At 40.5% G+C, this 21,170-nt stretch overlaps 1 protein-coding gene across 1 annotated transcript in view; it reads left to right on the forward strand.

Moving 5' to 3' along the window:
• The first annotated feature begins 2,178 nt into the window (after positions 1 to 2,178).
• Positions 2,179 to 21,170, forward strand: part of DPYSL3 (dihydropyrimidinase like 3) — a 119,747-nt gene continuing 100,755 nt past the window's right edge. The window contains exon 1 of the mRNA XM_003933979.4: positions 2,179 to 2,801. Within this exon, the coding sequence (XP_003934028.1) occupies positions 2,421 to 2,801 (381 nt within the window). The 5' untranslated portion in view covers positions 2,179 to 2,420. The remainder of the gene's footprint in view (positions 2,802 to 21,170) is intronic.

Below are 21,170 nucleotides of genomic sequence, written 5' to 3' on the forward strand. Positions count from 1 at the left end.
AGTCCATCACCAACCAGCATTTGTTAAGAAGGAGCAGCTGCCCAGAGGAAGTCAGCTGAAGAAATTGTAAATAATATTGATAGAGCACAGGCAGTTTAGCAAGTGGCTTTCTCTTCACTGGGGATAGGAGTTTTTTGTTTGTTTTTTATTTTTGTTTTTGTTTTGAGACAGAGTTTTGCTCTGTTGCCCAGGCTGGAGCGCAGTGTCTCGATCTCGGCTCACTGCAACCTCCGCTTCCTGGGTTCAAGTGATTCTCTTGCCTCAGCCTCCCAAGTAGCTGCGACTACAGGCAGATGCCATCACACCTGGCTATTTTTTATATTTTTAGTAGAGATGGGGTTTCACTGTGTTGGCCAGGCTGATCTCGAACACCTGACCTGAGGTGATCCACCTGCCTTGACTTCCCAAAGTGTTGGGATTATAGGTGTGATATAATCCTGGCCACTGTGCCTGGTCAGGGGATAGGTTTAATGTATATCAACATACCTGTCTTTGATCTAAGTTCGGGCCAACTTCCATTCCCCAAACTTTTGTGGCTGTCACAGGCTTGAGACTGACACTTCAGTTTCCAGAGCCTTTGTTCCACTCCAAAATCAGAGCTTAGAGTTTCATCAAATTCTATGCAGACACCTTCAAAGACCATGTCTGTCTGTGTGCACGAAGAATCCTGCCATATGCTTATGAGCATTAAATGAGTCAGTATATGTGAAACAGTTATAATAATGAGTGGCACGTAGCAGTAACTCCATAAATGTTTCCTGGTGCTGCTGCTGCCGCTGTTGTTGTTGTTATCCTCCACTTATTCAAAAAGAATTTATGTAGATGTTCTGGGCACAAGATATACAAAGGCGAACTGAACGGACCAGATCTCTGCCTTCTTGGAGTTTAGTGTGTGTGTGTCTGTGCTTGGGAGGGGGAGTGTTTGGCTCACAAAATAAACTAAGTTCAGTATGTTGAGCAGAGCAGTGAATGACTGTGCTACCTCGCTGCCTGGTTATAGACTGCATTCGTGCTGAGGACAGGCCCATCTCCCTTGTTCGACCCCGTCACTCCAGTACCTTGTGAAAGGCATATTGGGTACCTGATTTATGTTGGCTAAATAAATGAATGGATGGACTTTCTGAGAGGGGGCCCAGTAAATCCAGCACCACAGGTTTTGGGTTTAGGCTCTGTGTGTGGATATGATGTTAAGGTGTGTAGTTTGTGGACTCTGTTTATGTGGTGAAGTCTGGGTCAGAGTATAGGTGGGTGGATGTTGGGGAGAGGATGAGGATACGAAAGCATAGATGTACATAAGAAAGTCTGCCTGTATGTGAGGTAAAATGAAAAGCGAAGTGTTTGGTTGTGTAATTTTGAAGTAAATCTGGGCTTGGGTGTGAATCTAAGTGTAGGTTCTGAGTGAGGTAAACCTGGGCTTGCCTCAGCGTGTGAGATTAAAATCTGGGGGTGGTTGTTTGAGGGACAGAGCATTAACGAAGAGTGCTTTGCAGGGCAAAATCTAAGAATGTGTGTGTGTGTGTGTCTGTGATCTGAAATGTCATTGCGTGTGAGGCAAATTAGGGGTGGTAAAAGCAAAATCAGGGATATTATATACAAACTAAGAAAGGGCTCATGTGAGTCAAAGGGATTTTGTGACTGTCAAGGAAGTAAGAGGGCCTCTCTCTCAGTATGTGTGTTTGTGTTGTGTGTGTAAACCAATTCAGGACTTTATGTGAGGGTGTGGGTTTGCAAGGCAGATCCTAGAACTGGGTGTACTTGTGAGTGTAATCCTTAAAGAGGAGGATGAGACAAGTCCGGGGTTCTGGGTAGGATTGTGAGTCTGTCGTAAATTTGAGTTTTTATGTGTTAGTAGAAGATCAGGACTCGGCTGTGAGATGAATCCACCTGGGTCAGCAGGGTTTTTGTGCATGAGGGGCGCCCGAAAGCTTTGTGTCTGTGAGGCAAACCAGGGAGTCCGTGTGGGTGAGGCCGTCAAGTTCTTGAGCGTGAACATTTCTAAGGCGTCTGCATGGCGAGTCGGTGTGCGAAGCGAGGCTGCTGCGCGCGCGGGCAGCGTGCGCCTGTGTGCGCGTGTGCGCGCGCGCCAAGTTTGGTTTGTGTTTGTGATGGGCACCGACGCTGCGTCAGCCCGGGAGGCCACGTTAGGGTTGGGGGTGCGTGAGGAGGTGCGGCCGGCCGAGAGGTCCCGCGAGCGAGCCGAGCGCGCCGCTGCTCCGCGCCCCTGCGCCGCGCGCTAGCTGGCTGTGTGGCTCGCTGGCTCGCTGGGGACAGGCAGGAATCGGAGCAGCACTGCCGCCTCTGGCGCGAAGGCTCAGGCGCCTCCTCCCGCCCCACTCACTGTGGCTCGGCGCACGCTGCCGGCGGCTGCCCTTTCCGCCTCTGGGGAAGAAAAACCCGCGGGCCGTTTTCGCGCTTGAACCATGGCCTCGGGCCGGAGGGGCTGGGACAGCTCCCACGAAGACGATCTGCCCGTGTACCTGGCCAGGCCGGGCACCACGGACCAGGTCCCCCGGCAGAAATACGGCGGCATGTTCTGCAACGTGGAGGGCGCCTTCGAGAGCAAGACGCTGGATTTCGATGCCCTGAGCGTGGGGCAGCGGGGCGCCAAGACTCCGCGGAGCGGCCAGGGCAGCGACCGAGGCTCGGGGAGCCGGCCTGGGATCGAGGGGGACACTCCGCGGAGGAGCCAAGGCCGGGAAGAGAGCAGGGAGCCCGCGCCCGCGTCCCCCGCGCCCGCCGGGGTGGAGATCCGGAGCGCCACCGGCAAAGAGGTGTTGCAGAACCTCGGCCCCAAGGACAAGGTAAGGGGACCCTGGGTCACTTCCCTGCTTGCCTTCGTTCCTTTCTCCAGCCCCGGCCGCCATGGCCGGGACACAACTTTCTCCAGCTCACTTTGCATAGGGCTGGGGGACCAGGAGGAGGAAAGGGGCATCCTCCAGTGCGCGTAGCGCGACTTCCTAGCTCAGACGCTAGATTCACGCGTGTAGCCACTTGCAGCATCTTCGTGCAAGCGCGGAAAGGATGCCCGGGTTCCCCTGCCTGGCGCCGCGTCCTTTACCCCTGCCTCCTCGCCGCACCCCTGGGCCATCCGTTCTGGGTGGGTGTGTCAGCTCGGGAAGGCTTAGTGATTTCCAGCTCTTCTCTCTGTCTGAGGAACCAACAGCACAATTGTCTTGCCCTCCGCGCCCCCCCCCCCCCACCGGCCCTAGATTAAATCTCAACCCGGGTCACCAGGGCAGAGGGCAAAGTGATGCTGGGAATATGGGGTCATCTCCATAGTCCCCGGATGAAAGTACAGGATGGGCGGTCTCCCCTCTCACTCTTCAAACATCAGCTCTGCCCCTGAAACTTTTAGGTGTGGAGCCTCTAGACTAAACACTCGAATCTCTCTCTATGCCTCGCTTATGTCTTAGCACGGCATTTCACATCTGTATTTGTAAAGAGTGTATTTGTGTACATAGCTTGGCACAAGACCGGGTATACAGGGGTCCAGCTGCCTCTGCAAGAATAGCATTATATTTTAGAAAATAGACGAGAGTATTAAGGGTGCACATTAAACTAGCATGAGATGCAAATTCCCTGCTGCTCTTAAATGTGCCAAAGCCAATTTCTTCTGTATGTGTATTTTTGAGAAACTTATGTCACACTGAACTGACTGAGGAATGGCATTGAAATCTAGCTTGCCCTGATTTATGTGTCTCTTTCATAGAGAATCAGAGTTGTAGTTCAGAAAATTCAGGGCCTGGCAGAGCTGCAGACTTCAGAGTTCAAACTGAAGCTTTCAGATGGGGAATAATAGTAATCAGATGCCCTCACCCTAGTCTAGGTAATAGCTTCAAAAAACATCCACATGTATTACTCTGCACTGATATGGTTAGGAATAATAACCTGAAATGGAAATGTCTGCCTCAGAGCAATTACAGTTAATGCTTATCCAGGTTTTAGTTGTTTTGCCATTAAAATGCAATGAGCTAGTGAAAGGACAACACCTTTCTCCACTGTCTGATTTCTGAAAGTTTAGACCAACCAACCAACCAACCAACCAACCAATCTTTAACTACTAAGACCACCAGGGATAATAAATACTGAAGTTAGTGCTGTTCAAGGGTACCACTTGGGAAACAATGTCAGTATCCTCTGGAATCACTCATCTAGTTTGTGATTTTCACATCATCCTTTGAGTGTGGGATTCCCCTAAGCTCTTGCTTAGTAACATTTTAGGGAAAACTTCTGATATTTTGCAAATGTTTTGGTTGATAGCTAAACTGAAGAAGAGCGCTATAGAAAGGTTATTCCTGTTTTTCATGTTTGACTTGATCCGTATTGAAATGTTCCCTTCCTGACTGCAAGGGGCGGGAGCAGTGATGGAAAAGGTTGGTAACAATTGCTGTGAGTCAGTGCTATTCCCTTTGCTGAAACACCCCTGATGTAAGCCAGATAATATGCTGGGTTTGCAAGATTTAAGAATGGTAACTAGAGAAAGGGAAAATATTCCTCCTTTAAACCTAGCAATTCTCCCGTTTTCTTCCCTTTTGCAAACCCTATACTTTTGGCTACTAATTGAGAAATAATAATCCAACCTAGGCACCAGCAGGATTTCTAGTGCTATATAGTTATTTGTAAGTTTGGGCTTGCCGTCTGCTTCGTCCAGGCCATGTTATTATCTCTAATTTGGTTGAATCACACTGTTAGAAGAGACCACAGAGGTTATCAAGTTCTGAATTTGTTTATTTCCTTCAGGGTAGAGATTGTATGTTTGGATTTATGTGTGTGGCTAGGATGCTTGGCACATTGGAGGTGTTCAATAAATGTTTGATAAACTAAACCTCTTTAATTAGCCATCTCTTTTTCCACATAGATGGTAAAATGATCATCTGGCCTCTGTTTAAATACCACCATTGTCAGGGAGCTCACTTCCTCATGAAGAAACTTTTTGGACAACGTTACTTAAAAAAAAAAAAAAAAAAATTAAGCCCAAATCTACCTACCTGTAGTTTCTACAATTATTCTTAGTTCTGACCTGTGGAAATATAAGAGTAAATATGTTTCCCTATTCTGAGACATTTTAATGATTTTTAGGTATGTGTGCCAGAAAAGGCTAGATGCTGCCACAGTAACAAACAACCCCCAACTCTCAGCAGCTTAATAAAAAACGTAACAGCATATTTCTTGCTGCTGTTGTCCAGTGTGAGTCAACAGGGAAGCTCCATTCATTATTGTGCCTAACTTGATGGAGGCTCCATCTCTACATGTTTGTGGTGGGAATAGTATGTGACGAACTGTATAGATAATTAATTTCTTGCTGAAGTAATGAACATGATGTATGCTCATGTTTCATTGCCCGAAAACCATGTCTATACTCAGCTTCAAAGGAATTGGTGGAATACAATCTTGCCATGATCCTGTAAGACTAGGAATATTTGGCAAGAAGCTCTAATATCTCTCCCAGACCTGGAGATGAACTAATGGAGTAAAGCCTGTCCCAACCTTTACTAGTTATATGACTGTAAGCATGTAGCTTAGCCTCTGGGTGCCTCAGTTTTCTCAGGTACAAAATGAGGGTAATGGTGACTACTTTACATGTAAGTATTCAGTACATATTAGTTATTACTATTGCTCTTCACTTTTCCTGCCTGTTATATGTATGAGGGCAATTATCTGATTCTCCCTAAGTTTCTTTCTTACTCTTATCAGTCCTAGCTTTTTCAGTTTTCTCTTATATAAGCATTTTACCATTCTGATTTCCTTTTCAGGTTATGTTACATATTTTGTAAATATTTTTCTCAAAATACAGTGCCCAGAACTGAATATGTTGCATCAGATGGGATATGTCCATGGCGAAGTGCATTATGCTACTTAATTTTTTGGACTGGTATGGAACATATGTATCTATGACTTACTATTGTCTCCATGGTAAACACCCTGTCGTTCACGCTTTCAGAAACTTTTCCATGTAAGCTGCTGGTAGGCCAGGATGTTCACATTCTATGCTGGTACAATTTAATTTAAAACAAACCACCCCCTCACCAACACACAAAAAAACCCGTAACTATAAGATTTTATTTTTCTTCCTTCTATAATATTTATCACTATCTTAGCTCATTTTCTATTATATAATAATAATCTTAAACCTTAATTCTATAATACAACATCCTACTCCCAGCTTTATACCATTTGTTGATTTGATAGTAAGTACCACCTTTTGAATACTTTTTGTATGCCTGTCCTAAATAGTTCTCAAAATGTCATTTCCTCACAGAAAATGATTATACAGATGAGAAAATTGAAACCCAGACTCTAGTGTTTAGTTCCAAATCTCATAAATAATAAGTGGGGGGAGCCAGAATTTACAATCTGATTTTTCTGATTCCAGAGTCTGTGTTCTTTCCGGGGGGGGAGGCTGCTTCTTTATTTTAATACCACCAGTCTGACCATTGTGTCAGCTCCTGACATGTCAGTATTATCCAGAGCAAGGACAGATCTTCCTGCCATACCTCTAGAACCCTTCCTCTGACTTGCCACCAGCCCATTACACAGGAAACTTTGAGACCAGTTGTTCAACCTTTGAGAACATTTGCTGCAAAATCCTTTTTCTTCCAACTTGATTGCAGAGGTATCAAAAGAGATTTTTAATGTCTTGGTAAAATCAAAATATGCGCTGTATCTAGCATATCTAATTATTAACTTTAATCTTAAAGAAATGAGTTTATTTAATAAATTACAATGAAGTAAAGTAACAAATCTCATTTAGCAGAATAAAAATATAAAAATGTAGGCGGGCTGCACAGGCTCACGCCTGTAATCTCAGCACTTTGGGGAGCCAAGGCGGTGGATCACTTGAGGTCAGGAGTTTGAGACCAGCCTAGCCAATATGGTGAAACCCCCGTCTCTACTAAAAATGCATAAATTAGCTAGGCATTGTGGTAGGAGCCTATAATCCCAGCTACTCAGGAGGTTGAGGCAGGAGAATCTCTTGAATCTGGGAAGTGGAGGTTGCAGTGAGGTGACATCATGCCACTGCACTCCAGCCTGGCCAACAGAGTGAGACTCAGTCTCAAAAAAAAAAAAAAAAAAAAAAAAGCCTCTGAGGGCCAAATTCCAGGTTTGAGGTATTACTAGATGATTACCTATGCTAATATACATTCTAAACGTATTGATAAACACCTTCTTAAATTTTGTATTTAGAGTTTTCTCATAATAGGCATTCATGCTACTAAAATCTTCTATGGTTGGCTTACACAATTTTTGTTTATAATTTTTGATACTAAGTTCATAGAAAAGCAATTCTAAGTGAAAAGTGTGTATTTTTCATCATTTTAAAGATGCTTTTCCACGCACACAGAATTTTCCTAGTAGTAAAAATGTTACTAAGCGGAAGGCAATTAGGATATATGGTCAGCCAAGAGCAAATTATATCATAAGGACTTTGTCATCTAGCAAAAACAAAGTAATGACGTTATGATTACAGGGGGTTTTATTGATAACTTTCTATTAAGAGTCTTGGGTCATTTCTGGTTTCCTGCTTCCCATGTGAGTCACTCATGCAAGGTGTTTCCTTCATGAAGTTGGCAAGGGCTCTGGGTACAGAGGGAACAATCTAGAAACAAATGAGATTTGTCTCTTACCTTTTTACCATTTGTGATTTGTCTTGCTTTGCCTGGGCTAAAAGTTTTTAAAATGACTCAGAGAAATTGATGTTCTCCTCCTTATGCTGCACAATGGGAGACAGCTGGAAATAGAATTCTAGGCTTATAAAGGCCTCACTAGCTATCAGAATCCAAACCCTGGTGTGTAAATGAATTTTATAAGGCTTCTCTGACAAATCAAAGTTTGTATCAAAGCTAAGAAAAAAGCCTCCTGCTTACCTGGCCTTCAGGCCACACTTGAAGCTGGGAGTAGGTCTCCTTCTCCAAACTTGGAACTGTTTGTGGCCTTTCAGAACTTTGGTTTAGTTTGACAGTAGGCATTTGAGGAACATAAAAAATGTGCCTTCTAAGTAATGCTGCGATTGGCAGAGTTCCCTCAAAGTAATGGTCCCTGGAGACAGGGTTTTGCTGACAGCTCTTGTAAGTAATGTTTAAGACAGCCAGAACACTGTCTCTGATGATTTCAATCAGCGACTCTTACAGCTGATTCTCTTTGTGATTTATTTCCACTGGGCGTTATCCCGACAAATAATGTTTCTATGAGACAGAGAGTAAAGCTTACGAGGAAGAGGAAATCTGTCTGAGGAGGATGCAGTCTCTGACTGCAAACTCAGCCCTCATTTTTGGAAGGAGGCAGAAGGTCCAGTTAGGTGTGTGAGCACTTTTAAAATTAAGCTTCTGGGAGAATGTAATATTAAAATATGTGTGTAATATAGAATCACCTGCATTAAAAACAAACAGTTCTACTCCATCAAAGAATAATCAGATAAGGCAAAACAAACAAACAAAAAATCTAAGTGGATAAAGTATTAGCAGTCTCAGTTTCCAGACCTAACCTTTTTTTTTTTTTTTTTTTTGAGGCAGAGTTTTGCTCTTGTTACCCAGGCTGGAGTGCAATGGAGTAATCTCGGCTCACCGCAACCTCCGCCTCCCGGGTTCAGGCAATTCTCCTGCCTCAGCCTTCTGAGTAGCTGGGATTACAGGCACGTGCCACCATGCCCAGCTAATTTTTTGTATTTTTAGTAGAGACAGGGTTTCACCATGTTGACCAGGATGGTCTCGATCTCTTGACCTTGTGATCCACCTGCCTCAGCCTCCCAAAGTGCTGGGATTACAGGCTTGAGCCACCGTGCCCGGCCTTCCAGACCTAACCTTTAACCTGCTATACAACTTAGGCAAGTTACCTCCCTTCCTTTTGAGCTATAGCTTCCTTCTTTCTGAAACAAAGGGGCTAGACTAAATGGTCCCTATAGTAATGGTCTTCTTGTAAATTTTCTTGACTATGCATCTTTAAACAAAAATTTTTTGAGCATGCTCCATACTCCTTGTGTGTGTATGTGTATACACATATGTGCATATACGTAAATTACTTAAGCAAATATCACACTGGTATCTTATGACTGGCTGGGCATTGTAGCTCACACCTGTAATCCCAGCACTTTGGGAGCTGAGGCAGAAGGATTGCTTGAGCCCAGGAGTTTGAGACCAGACCGGGCAACATAGTGAGACCTGGTCTCTAAAAACAATTTAAAAATTAACTAGGCATGATGGTGCACAACCGTGGTCCCAGCTACCCAGGAGGCTGAGACAGGAGGTTTGCTTGAGCCCAAAAAGTCAAGGCTGCAGTCAGCCATGACTGGAAGAGGTGACAAAATGAGACCCTGTCTTAAAAAAAAAAAAAAGTCTTATGATCATCATAAATGTAAATTTAAAAATCTAAACTAAAAAAGAAGAGATACAAAAAATCCAAATCTACATTATGATTTTTTCCTTTATCCCAGTGGCTTATATTGTACAACCAACTGGGTGAGTGCTTGGAAGTCTATGATCTCTAGACTAAATACATAATAGTCAGTGGTTGTAACAGTATAGTCATTAATGAGTCCATTGCCAGAGTTCTTCAGTGATAGATTTATTGAACAATTTTTGAGAGTCAGTTCAAAACTGTTGAAGGCTTGTGATGAGGCTAAAGACCAGGTGCTGGTTAGTGCACAGTACTCTTTACAAATATGCACGTGGAGGTGGGCCAATAGCTTGTGGCTAACAAGGGAGTCCCCACGTCTCCCTTTTCCCACTGATTTTTGTCTTTACTCATTTTTTCAAAAAGCATTATTATTTTATTTTATTTTATTTATTTATTTATTTTTTTTGAGACCGAGTCTCACTCTGTCGCCCAGACTGGATTGCAGTGGCACAATCTTTGCTCACTGCAACTTCTGCCTCCTGGGCTTGAGTAATTCCCCTGCCTCAGCCTCCCAAGTAGCTTGGGTTGCAAGTGTGCACCACCACGCCTGGCTAATTTTTGTATTTGTAGTAGAGACGGGGTTTTGCCATGTTGGTCAGGCTGGTCTTGAACTTCTGACCTCAGGTGATCCACCCACCTCAGCCTCCCAGAGTGTTGGGATTACAGATTTGAGGCACCACGCCCTGCCTCAAAAAACATTATTAAGCCCCAGCTATGTAGGTGCACAATCAAAAACAAATGTTGGAAAAATGAAGCTGTACCAAAGAGATCAGCAGTAGGAAAACAAAACATCATTTTCTCATAATCTTCTGGAGAAAGCTTAACCTAACAGTGTATTTTCTTCCCGTGTGTGCGTGTGTGGTTGTGTGGTTGTGTGTGTGTGGTTGTGTGTGTATGAGACATGCATTTTTTTTCCAAAAGTGAAAAGATGCAGTATTTCCGTGTTTATTTTTTTTAATCAGTTAGTATGGTCTGAAGGTTTGTGCACCCCCAAATTCCTAGGTTCAAATCCTAAGCCCCCAAGAAGATGATATTGATTTGGTCATGAGAGTGGAGCCCTCATGAATGGGTTGGTGCCCTTATGAAAGTGGCCCTAGAGAATTGCTTTTCTCCTTGCACCATATGAGAACACAGCTAGAAGGTGCTGTCTGAGTAAGAAAGAGGGACTTCACTAGACACTGAATCTGCCTTGATCTTGGACTTCCCAGTGTCCAGAACTGTAAGGAATACATTTATTATTTTATAAGCCACTCAGTTTATGGTATTTTGTTATAGCAGCCTAAGCAGACTAAGATACCACCTTTTTTAAAAAGCAGACAAGCCTGAATTTTTAGAGCAGTTTTGGAATCACAGTCAACTTAAGTGGAAAGAGAGTACTTCCTTTTACCCATCTCCACAAATAGACAAACTCCTTCACTGACAACACTCCACATGGGAGCTGTAGATTTTTACAACTGATGAACCTGCATTGATACATCATTGGCTTGGTGTGGTGACTCATTGGTGTGGTGACTCATGCCTGTAATCCCAGCATTTTGGGAGGCCAAGGCTGGTGGCTCACCTGAGATCAGGAGTTTGAGACCAGCCTGGCTAACATGGCAAAACCTCATCTCTACTAAAATACAAATATTAGGCTGCCATGATGGTGAGCCCCTGTAATTTCCATTACTCGGGAGGCTGAGGTGGGAGAATCACTTGAACCTGGGAGGCAGAGGTTGCAGTGAGCCCAGAAAGTGACACTGTACTCTAGTTTGGGCAACAGAGCATGGCTCTGTCTTAAAAAAAAAAAAAAAAAAAAAGACACATCATTATCACCCCAAATCCATAGTTTGCATTAAGGTTCACTCTGGTGTGGCCTTATAACCGGCTTGGACAAACGTACAATGACAGGTATCTACCATTGTAATATCTTATAGGAATTAGTTTCAGTGTCCTAAAAATCCTCTGTGCTCTCTCTATTCATCATTCTCTTCTGCTTCCAGCTCCTGGCAACCACTGATCTTTTCACTGCCTCCATAGTTTCGTCTTTTCCAAAATGTCGTATAGTGGGAATCATTCAGTATGTTGCCTTTTCAGATTGGCTTTCACTTAGTAATATGCACATACATTTTCTCCATGTCTCTACATGGCTTGATAGCTCATTTCTTTTTCGTGCTGAATATTTGGATGCATAGCAGTTTATTCACTTATTTACTGAAGGATATAATGATTGCTTCCAGGTTTTGTTGGTTATGAATAATGCTACTATAAACATTCGTGTGCACATATATTTTGTGTAAACATAAGTTTTCAGTGTATTTAGGTAAATACCAAAGAACACTGGCTGGATTGCATGGTGAGAGTACATTTAGTTTTCTGCCAAACCATCTTCCAAAGTGGCACTACCAATCTACATTCTTACCAGCAATGAATGAGCATTCTTTTTGGCTCCACATCTTCACCAGCATTTGGTGTTGTCAGTGTTCTGGATTTTGGCCATTCTGCTAGGTGTATAGTGGTAGCTCATTGTTGTTTTAATTTGCAATGTTTCAATGATATGATATGGAACAACTTTTTTTATGTTTAGTTGCAATCTGTGTCTGTTAAGCTCTTCGGCTCATTTTTTAATCGAGTTGTTTGTTTTCTTATCATTGAGTTTTAAGAGTTCTGCATGTATTCAGATAATAGTTGTTTATCGAATATGTATATTGCAAATATTTCTCCCAGTCTGTGGCTTATCTGGTCATTCTTTTGACTATATGTTTTGCAGAGCATACATTTTTAGTTTTAACACAGTCCAGCTCACCAATTACTTATTTCATGGATTGTGCTACTGATGTAACTAAAATATCATCACCATACCCAAGGTTATCTATGTTTTTTCCTAGGGGTTTTATAGTTTTGCATCTTACATTTAGGTTTATGATCCATTTGGAGTTATTTTTTGTGAATGGCATAGATCTGTGTTATGATGTTGTTTTACACATGGATGTCCAGCTGTTTTAATACTATTTGTTGGAAATATTATCTTTTCTCCAATATGTTACTTTTGCTCCTTCATAAAAATCAGTTGATTACTTTTATGTAGGTCTACTTATGTGCTATTTTGTTTTAATAATTTGCTATTCCTTTACCAAGATTGCACTGTCTTTATTGCTGTATCTTTCTAGTAAGTCTTAAAGTTGGGTACTGTCAGTCCTCTGACTTTGTTCTTTTCCTTCAATATTTGCTATTCTGAGTCTTTTGCTTTTTCATATGAAGTTTAGAATCAGTTTGTTGATATCAACAAAATGACATGCTAGAATCTTGATTGGAACGGTGTTGAACCTAAAGATTAAGTTGGGAAGAACTGATATCTTGACAGTATTGAGTCTTCCTGTTCTTGAGCAAGGAATATACTCCCTTTATTTAGTTCTTCTTTGACGTCTTTCATCAAAGTTTTTTAGCTTTACCCATATGGATCTTGCCCATTTTTTAAGATTTATATCTAAGTTGCACATGTGTCTTTAGATTTATACCTCAGTTCCACGTTTTTCTAGATTTATACCTAAGTTATATCATTTCCAGAGTGCTAATGTAAATGGCTATAGGTTTTAATTTCAAGTTTAACTTTTTCAGTGCTAGTATATAGGAAAGCAATTGACTTTTGTGTATTAACTTTGTATCCTGCAACCTTAGTATAATCATTTACTAGTTCTTGAGGGTTTTTCTGGGTCAATTCTTTTGGATTTTCTACTTAGATGATCATGTCATCTGCAAAGAAATACAGTTTGTTTTTTCCCTCCAAGTCTTTATAACTTTTATTTCCTTTTTGTGTCTAATTGTGTTAGCTAGGACTTCCAGAATAATGCTGAAATGCAGTGGTGCACCATATACAAAAATTACCTCAAGATGGATTAAAGACTTAAATGTAAAACCCAAAACTGTGAAAACCTCAGACAACCTATAGACAATACCATTTAGGTCGCAGGCATAGGCAAATATTTCATAATGAAGACACCAGAAGCAATTGTAACAAAAGCAAAACTTGATAAATGGAAATCTAATTAAACTAAAGAGCTTCTGCACAGCAAAAGAAACTATGCGAGGAAACAGACAACTTATAGAATGGGAAACAAATATCTAATATTTGTTTAATATCTAATATTGTTTAATATTTCCTCAAACATGAAACAATATTGATATTAAATATTGTTTATTTAATATTTATTCATTTAATATCTAACAATATTAGATATTAAATATTAATATTAGATATTAAATATTTCCTCAAATATTAAACAATATTAGATATTAAACAAATATTAGATATTCCTCTGATAAACCTATCAGAGGAAACAGACAACCTATAGAATGGGAAACAGATATTTAATATTTGTTTAATATCTAATATTGTTTAATATTTGTTTATTTGTCTAATATCCAGCATCTATAAAGAACTTAAATAAATGTACAAGGAAAAAAACAAACACCTTTAAAAAGTAGGCAAAAGACATGTGTTCATGTCTGTTACACTTTCCAAAGAAGACATACATGCAGCCTACACTCATATGAAAAAAACTCAACATCACTGGACATTAGAGAAATGCAAATCAAAACCACAATGAAATGCTATCTCACACCAGTCAGAATGGCTATTTTTAAAAAGTCAAAAAATAACAGACATTGGTGAGGCTGTGGAGAAAAAGGAATGCTTGTACACTGTTGGTGGGAGGGTAAATTAGTTCAGCTATTGTGGAAGACAGTGTGGCAATTCCTCAGAGACCTAAAGACAGAAATAGCATTTGATCCAGCAATCTTGCTACTGGCTATACACCCAAAGGAGTATACATCATTCTTTTATAAAGATGCATGCATGTGTATGTTCATTGCAGCACTATTCACAATAGCAATGACATGGAATTAACCTAAATGCCCTTCATTGATAGACTGGATAAAGAAAATGTAGTACATATACACCATGGAATACTATGCTGCCATAAAAAGAATGAGATTATGTCCTTTGCAGGGACATGGGTAGAGCTGGAGGCCATTATCCTTAGCAAAGTAATGCAGGAACAGAAAATGAAACACCACATATTGTCACTTATAAGTGGGAGCTAAATGATGAGAACACAGGGGCATATAGAGGGAAACAGCACACACTGGGGTCTATTGGAGGGTGGAGGATGGGAGGAGGGAGAAGACAAGGAGAAAATAACTAATAAGTACTAGGCTTAGTGGTGAAATAATCTGTGCAACAAACCCCCATGATGCAGGTTTACTTATGTTACCTAAGTAACAGACCTGCACTTGTATCCCTGAACTTAAAGTGAAAGTTAAAACAAAAAAGCTGAAAGGAAGGAAGGAAGGAAGGATGGAAGGAAGGGAGGGAGGGAGGGGAAAAGGGAGGGAGGGACGGAGGGAAGGAGAGTTCTGGTAAAAACACGTGTCCTTGCCTTGTTTCTAATCTTAGTGGGAAAGCTTAGAGTTTCTCACCATTAAGTATGATGTTAGCTGTAGGTTTTTTTTGGAATGTGTTCTCTATCAAGCTGAGGAGGTACCCCAGTCTTCCTAGTTTGAGAAGTTGTTTTTTTTTTTTTAATCATGAATGGCTATTGGATTTTGCCAAATGTTTTTTCCGTATCTATTGATATGACCATGTGATTTTTCTTCTTTAGCCTGTTGCTGTGATGGATTATATTATAAGATTAACAAAATTTAGAGTAGCGGTCAGTACAGAAAATCAATAAAACCAAAAGGTGGCTCCTTGAATAGATAAGTAAAATAGACATGTCTCTAGCCAGGCTAACAAAGAAAAAAAGGGAAAAGATGAAAATTACTAATATCAGAAATGGAACAAGGACATCACTACAGATCTTGTGGATGTTAAAAGAATGCTAAAGGAATATTACCAACAACTGTATACCCACAAATTTGATAAACTAGATGAAAAGAACCAATTCCTTGAAAGGCATAATTTGCCAAAACTCACACGAGAAGAAACAGAAAATCTGAATAGGTAAGCCTGTATCTATTAAAGAAACTGAATCAGTCATTACTTTCTAAAACAAAAAAAACCCCCACCAGGATTAGATGGATTTCCTGGTAATTTCTACCAAATATTTAAGGAGGAAATTATGCAAATTTTCTACCATCTCTTTCAGAGATAGAGGGAGAAGAAACACTTCCCAACCCCTTCTCTGAGACCAGCATTACTGTCACACCAAAATCTAACACAGACACCACAAAAAAAGCAAACTACAGACCAATATCTAATAAACAAAGATGCAAAAATCCTCAACAAAATATTCGAAAATTGAATTCAACAATGTTAAACACCATAGCCACAAAGGTTTATCTCAGCTATTTCTCCTTGCAGTTCTTTTAGGTTTTTGCTTCATGTATTTTAATCCTCTGTTGTTTGGCACATAGACATTGAGAATTGTTATGCCTTCTGGGAAAACTGATTACCCCTTTATCATTCTGTAATGTCCCTCTTTATTTCTGTTAACTTTGCTTGCTCTGAGGTATATTTTGGCTGAAACTAATGTTATTTGCACTTTCTTTTGATTAGTATTAGCATGTATATCTTTCACCATCCCCTTTCTTTTAATCTCTCTGTGTCTTTATATTTGAAGTGGATTTTTTTGTAGTTAACATAGAGTTGAACGTTGCTTCTTGATCCATTCTAACAATCTCTGTCTTTTAACTGGTATATTTGGATCATTGACATGTAGGGTGATTATTATTATAGATGGATAGTTACCATATTTGTTAATGTATTCTATTTGTTGTCCTTGATCTTTGTTCCTATTTTTGTCTTCTATAATTTTTCTGTCTTTTGTGGATTTAACTGAGAATTTTATATGATTGCATTTTCTCTTTTTTCTTAGCATATCAATTATACATTTTTCAACTTTTTTTTTTTTTTTTTTTTTTTGAGACAGAGTTTCGCTCTTGTTACCCAGGCTGGAGTGCAATGGCACGATCTCGGCTCACCGCAACCTCTGCCTCCTGGGCTCAGGCAATTCTCCCGCCTCAGCCTCCTGAGTAGCTGGGATTACAGGCACGCGCCACTATGCCCAGCTGATTTTTTGTATTTTTTTTAAGTAGAGACGGGGTTTCACCATGTTGACCAGGATGGTCTCGATCTCGACCTTGTGATCCACCCGCCTCGGCCTCCCAAAGTGCTGGATTACAGGCTTGAGCCACCGCGCCCGGCCCCATTTTTCAACTTTTTAAATGGTTAACCTACAGTTTGCAACATGTATTTGCAAATAATCCAAATCTACCTTCAAATAGTATAGCACTATTTGCTATACTTCATGAGTAGTGTAAGTACTTTATAATGATAAAATATTCCTAATTCTTTTCTCCTATCTTGTATCATTACTTTAATTTATTTCAGTTTTACAGAAGCAGACATATCTACATAAGCATGTATAATAGAATACATTATTGCTATTGTTATTTTGAATACACTGTTGTCTGTTAGATACATTAAGAATAAGAAAAATGGCCGGGTGCGGTGACTCAAGCCTGTAATCCCAGCACTTTGGGAGGCCGAGGCGGGTTGATCATGAGGTAGAGAGATCGAGACCATCCTGGTCAACATGGTGAAACCTCGTCTCTACTAAAAATACAAAAAATTAGCTGGGCATGGTGGCACGTGCCTGTAATCCCAGCTACTCAGGAGGCTGAGGCAGAAGAATTGCCTGAACCCAGGAGGCGGAGGTTGCGGTGAGCCGAGATCGCGCCATTGCACTCCAGCCTGGGTAACAAGAGCGAAACTCCGTCTCAAAAAAAAAAAAAAAAAAGAATAAGAAAAATAAAGTTTTTCTATTACCTTCACTTATTTATTCTCTGATGGTCTTCTTTTCTTTATGTAGATCTAAGTTTCTGAACTATATCATTTTCCTTTTCTCTGAAGAACTTCTTTTTACATTTTTTGTAAGGCCGCTCTACTGGAAACAAATTCCCTCAATTTATATTTGTATAAGAAAGTCTTTGTATCTTCTTCACTTTGATGATCTCACAAAATTCTAGGTTGGTGTTTTCTATTTCTCTCAATATTTAAAATATATGTATCCACTCTTTTCTTGTTTCTGAGAAGTTGAATGAAATTTTCATGTTCGCTTTGCTATACGTAAGATATTCCCCCCCCCGACTTCTTTTAGATTTTTAAAAATCTTTGATTTTCTGAAATTTGAATATATGTCTAGCAATGTGTGTGTGTGTGTGTGTGTTTTATTTGTTTTTTACATTTATCTTGCTTGCTATTCTTTTAGCTTCCTCAGAGGATCTGTGGTTTAGTGCCTGACATTAATTTGGGGGAAATTGTTAGTCATTATTGCTTCAAATATTGTTTTTGTTCCTTTCTGTGTGTCTTTTCCTTTCGGTATTTTCATTATGCATTTTACCTCTTTGGGAATTGTCCCACAGTTCTTGGATATTCTGTTTTGGTCTTTTGTTAGTCTTTTTTTTCTCCCTGTGTTTCAGTTTTGGAAATTTCTATTGTCATATACTCAAGCTCAGGCATTCTTTTCTCAGCTCTGTCTCATCTACTAATGAGGCTACAAAAGGATTCTTCATTAATGTTACAGTGTTTTTTTTTTTATTAACAATTTTTTTTTATCTCTAGGATTTCTTTTAGTTTTTTTTTTTTTTTTTTTTTTTTAGAATTTCTGTCTTCTTACCTATGTTCTTCCATGCTGTCTATTTTTTCCACTAAAGCCCTTACGTATTAATCATAGTGTTTCTAAATGTCTTGCTTTGATCATTCCAACATTCCTGCCCTATGTGACTCTGGTTTTGATGCTTGTTTTAGTCTCTTCACACTGTGTTTTCTGTCTTTTAGTTCACTTTGTAATTTTTTGTTGAGAGGTGGATATATGTACTGAGTAAAAGGAACTCTAGTAAACAGGCCATTAGTAATGTAGTGGTAAGGTGCAGGGGAAGAGAAAGGATTTTACAGTCCTATGATTAGTTTTAAGTCTTTTGGTGAGCCTGTGCCCTTGGATTATAAACGTTTCAATTGCTTCTCCATATTGTGCTGGCCTCCTTACATGAGAAACGACGGCAGGAAGGTGCAGGAGTTGTGTATTTTCCTTCCGCTACTGAAGGCTGAGCTCGCTGGAGGTGGATATTATTTTGTTCTCCAGGTAGGTTAGGCTCTGACAAAACTCTAGCAGCTTAGGCTCTAATGAAGTAGTTTCTCCGGCTAGGCACAGTGGCTCAGGCATGTAATCCCAGCACTTTGGGAGCCTGAGGCGGATGACCTGAGGTCAGGAGTTCTTACCAGCCTGGCCAACATGGTGAAACCCCACCCCCCGGGTGGGGGTGACAGACGCCGGGGGGCGTCTGTCATCGCAGCTACTCCGGAGGCTGAGACAGGAGAATCCCTTGAAGTGGGGTGGGGGGTGGCGCGCGGAGGTTACAGTGAGTCAAGATCGTGCCACTGCACTCCAGCCTGGGCAACAAAGAGTGGAACTCCGTCTCAAAAAAATTAAAATAATAAAAAAAATCAATAAAAAAAATTTCTTCAAAGAGCATATCATGTTCCTATGAACAGCATGCTCTAGTGTATTTCCTCTCTTTTCTCCTCCCCCTAACAGAAGCAGGAGAGAATTTTTCTCCAATATTCACTATGAGGTCCGGGCAGAGTTCTTGAAGGTAAAACTCACATGCTCCCGCCGCCCCACCCTGCAGCTACCATGACTACATCTAAAGTTTTAAGTCTCTGAGTTGTCCCTGTCTAGCATCCAGCAATTAACCATTGCCGTTAGTTTTCCTATCCCAGGCTGCTTCCTGTGGAGTTTCTGCTTATGGGTCTCTGTGTGGGTATATGTCATTCTCTGTATCTGTCTGTCTACCTCTTTTGAGGGAAATGGTTTGCTCTGTGACCTCACTTCTCTGCCAGATCTAAGAAGAGCTGTTGATTTTTTAGTTTGTTTAGCGTTTTGCTTGTTATCAGGCTGCAGTGATGACTTCTAAGCTTCTTAACATGCTGGACCAGAAACCTTGAACTATTTTGTAGATTTCAATTATTGTGGCATCTTCACAGACCATCAGAGGTATTCTATGGCATAACTGACAGTAGTTATCTGGTACTCTATTGTGATATGTCACGTATTTAATTACTAAATTCTTTTAATAGGACATATGTTTGTATTTTCAGTTGTGGTTTTAATATGTACTTTCTCTTCTTTTGTTATTATAAGCAAGAAGGTGGTAAAACTTCTAGATAATCTTTGTGCACATTCATTTCATTGTCTGTGGAAAATTCCTATAAAAGGCTGCATGTGGTCATTTTTGTGCTGCAGGAACACTGAGCATGGGATGACTACTTCCTACTTGATGCTTTAGGGGCAAGACTCTAGGGTTCGCAAAAGCAGGGGAGCTTTCATGTGAATTCTCTAAGAAAGAGGAATGCAACCTGAGATAGAGGTAGTTGAGGCATCAGAAGTAACATTACTTGGGCCACATTATTCAGTAGATGAGATTCAGGGGCCATAAGAGCCATGTAAGTGGGATATTGTAAAAGACATGGGAAAAGGAAGAATTTTATTTTTTCTTATTAGAACATTTTTTTCTTTTCTTAAATTTTATTTTAGATTCAAGAGGTACATGTGCAGTCTTATTACCTTGTGCAATATTGTATTGTGTGATGGTAATGTTTACCCATTACTCAAATAGTGAAAATTGTACCCATAGGTAATTTTTTTTGGTCCTCACTCTCCTCTCACTCTTTGCATTTTTGGAGTCTCCAGTTTCTATTATTAAAGAGAAAGAATTTTAAATCTTAGCTGGAGAGAAAAAAAAAGAAAAACATAAAAATAAAGAAGACTGAAGTTGTAAAAGGAGATCTAACTAACAGGACAGAAGTGTTCTCTACCTAAGTAGCTCCCTCAGTAATCTCTTGTAATTTTACATTTCCCTGAGTTTGAGGCACAAATATGAGGTTCAAGTGGTGTGTTCTCATGAAACATTACATTTATGGAGTACTTATTTTTGCAAGACAATAATGTCTCTAATCCTCATGACAACTATACAAAATAGGCATTAATATCCACAAAATCCACAAAAGAAACTGAGTCGTGGAAAGGTTACTCAATTTCCTATACACATACAACTAGAAATGGACAAAGTCAAGACTAAGCCCAAGGACTGTCTGATTGCTTTCCACGTGCCCTGCACTGTTCTCTTCTGGTATGTTGGCAGCTGAGCATCGATGCTAAATGGGATCCAACACCTAGCACTGGCTTGGATACTAAGAGGAGTCCAAAATAAAATGTCTCCCAGAGGAAATTTCTGAAGACTGAGAACATGGAGCTCACAGAATCCAAATAGAAAAGCAGAATCCGGTCAAGTCAAAAAGGTGAGCACAGTAGCTAAAGCAGAAAACAGCAGAAGCGAGGAGGCCCTAGAAAGAAACCAGGAGATAGAGCATGGAAAGGAATAAGTGGAGAGGGACTCCGACAGTTGCCATGATGTGCCCCAAGTGCCTAATGATATATATTTTCTTTTTGAGAAGGGCCTCACTCTCTGTCACCCAGGCTGGAGTACAGTGGCACAATCACAATTCATTGCAGCCTCAACTTCCTGGGCTCAAGCCATACTCTTACTTCAGCCTCCCAAGTAAGCGGGAACACAGGTGTGCATCACCACCCAGTCTCATTTTTAGAATTTTTATAGAGACGGGGTTTCCCTATGTTGCCCAGGCTAGTAATGATAATTTTTATTGACTGCTGTGGCTTGCTGGTGGGCCAGCCTGATTTTAAGGCACTTGCTAAAGGCAGATAATATTGAAAGGATGATGG

This window comes from Saimiri boliviensis, chromosome 1 (genome assembly GCF_048565385.1).
Source record: "Saimiri boliviensis isolate mSaiBol1 chromosome 1, mSaiBol1.pri, whole genome shotgun sequence".
NCBI lineage: Eukaryota > Metazoa > Chordata > Mammalia > Primates > Cebidae > Saimiri > Saimiri boliviensis.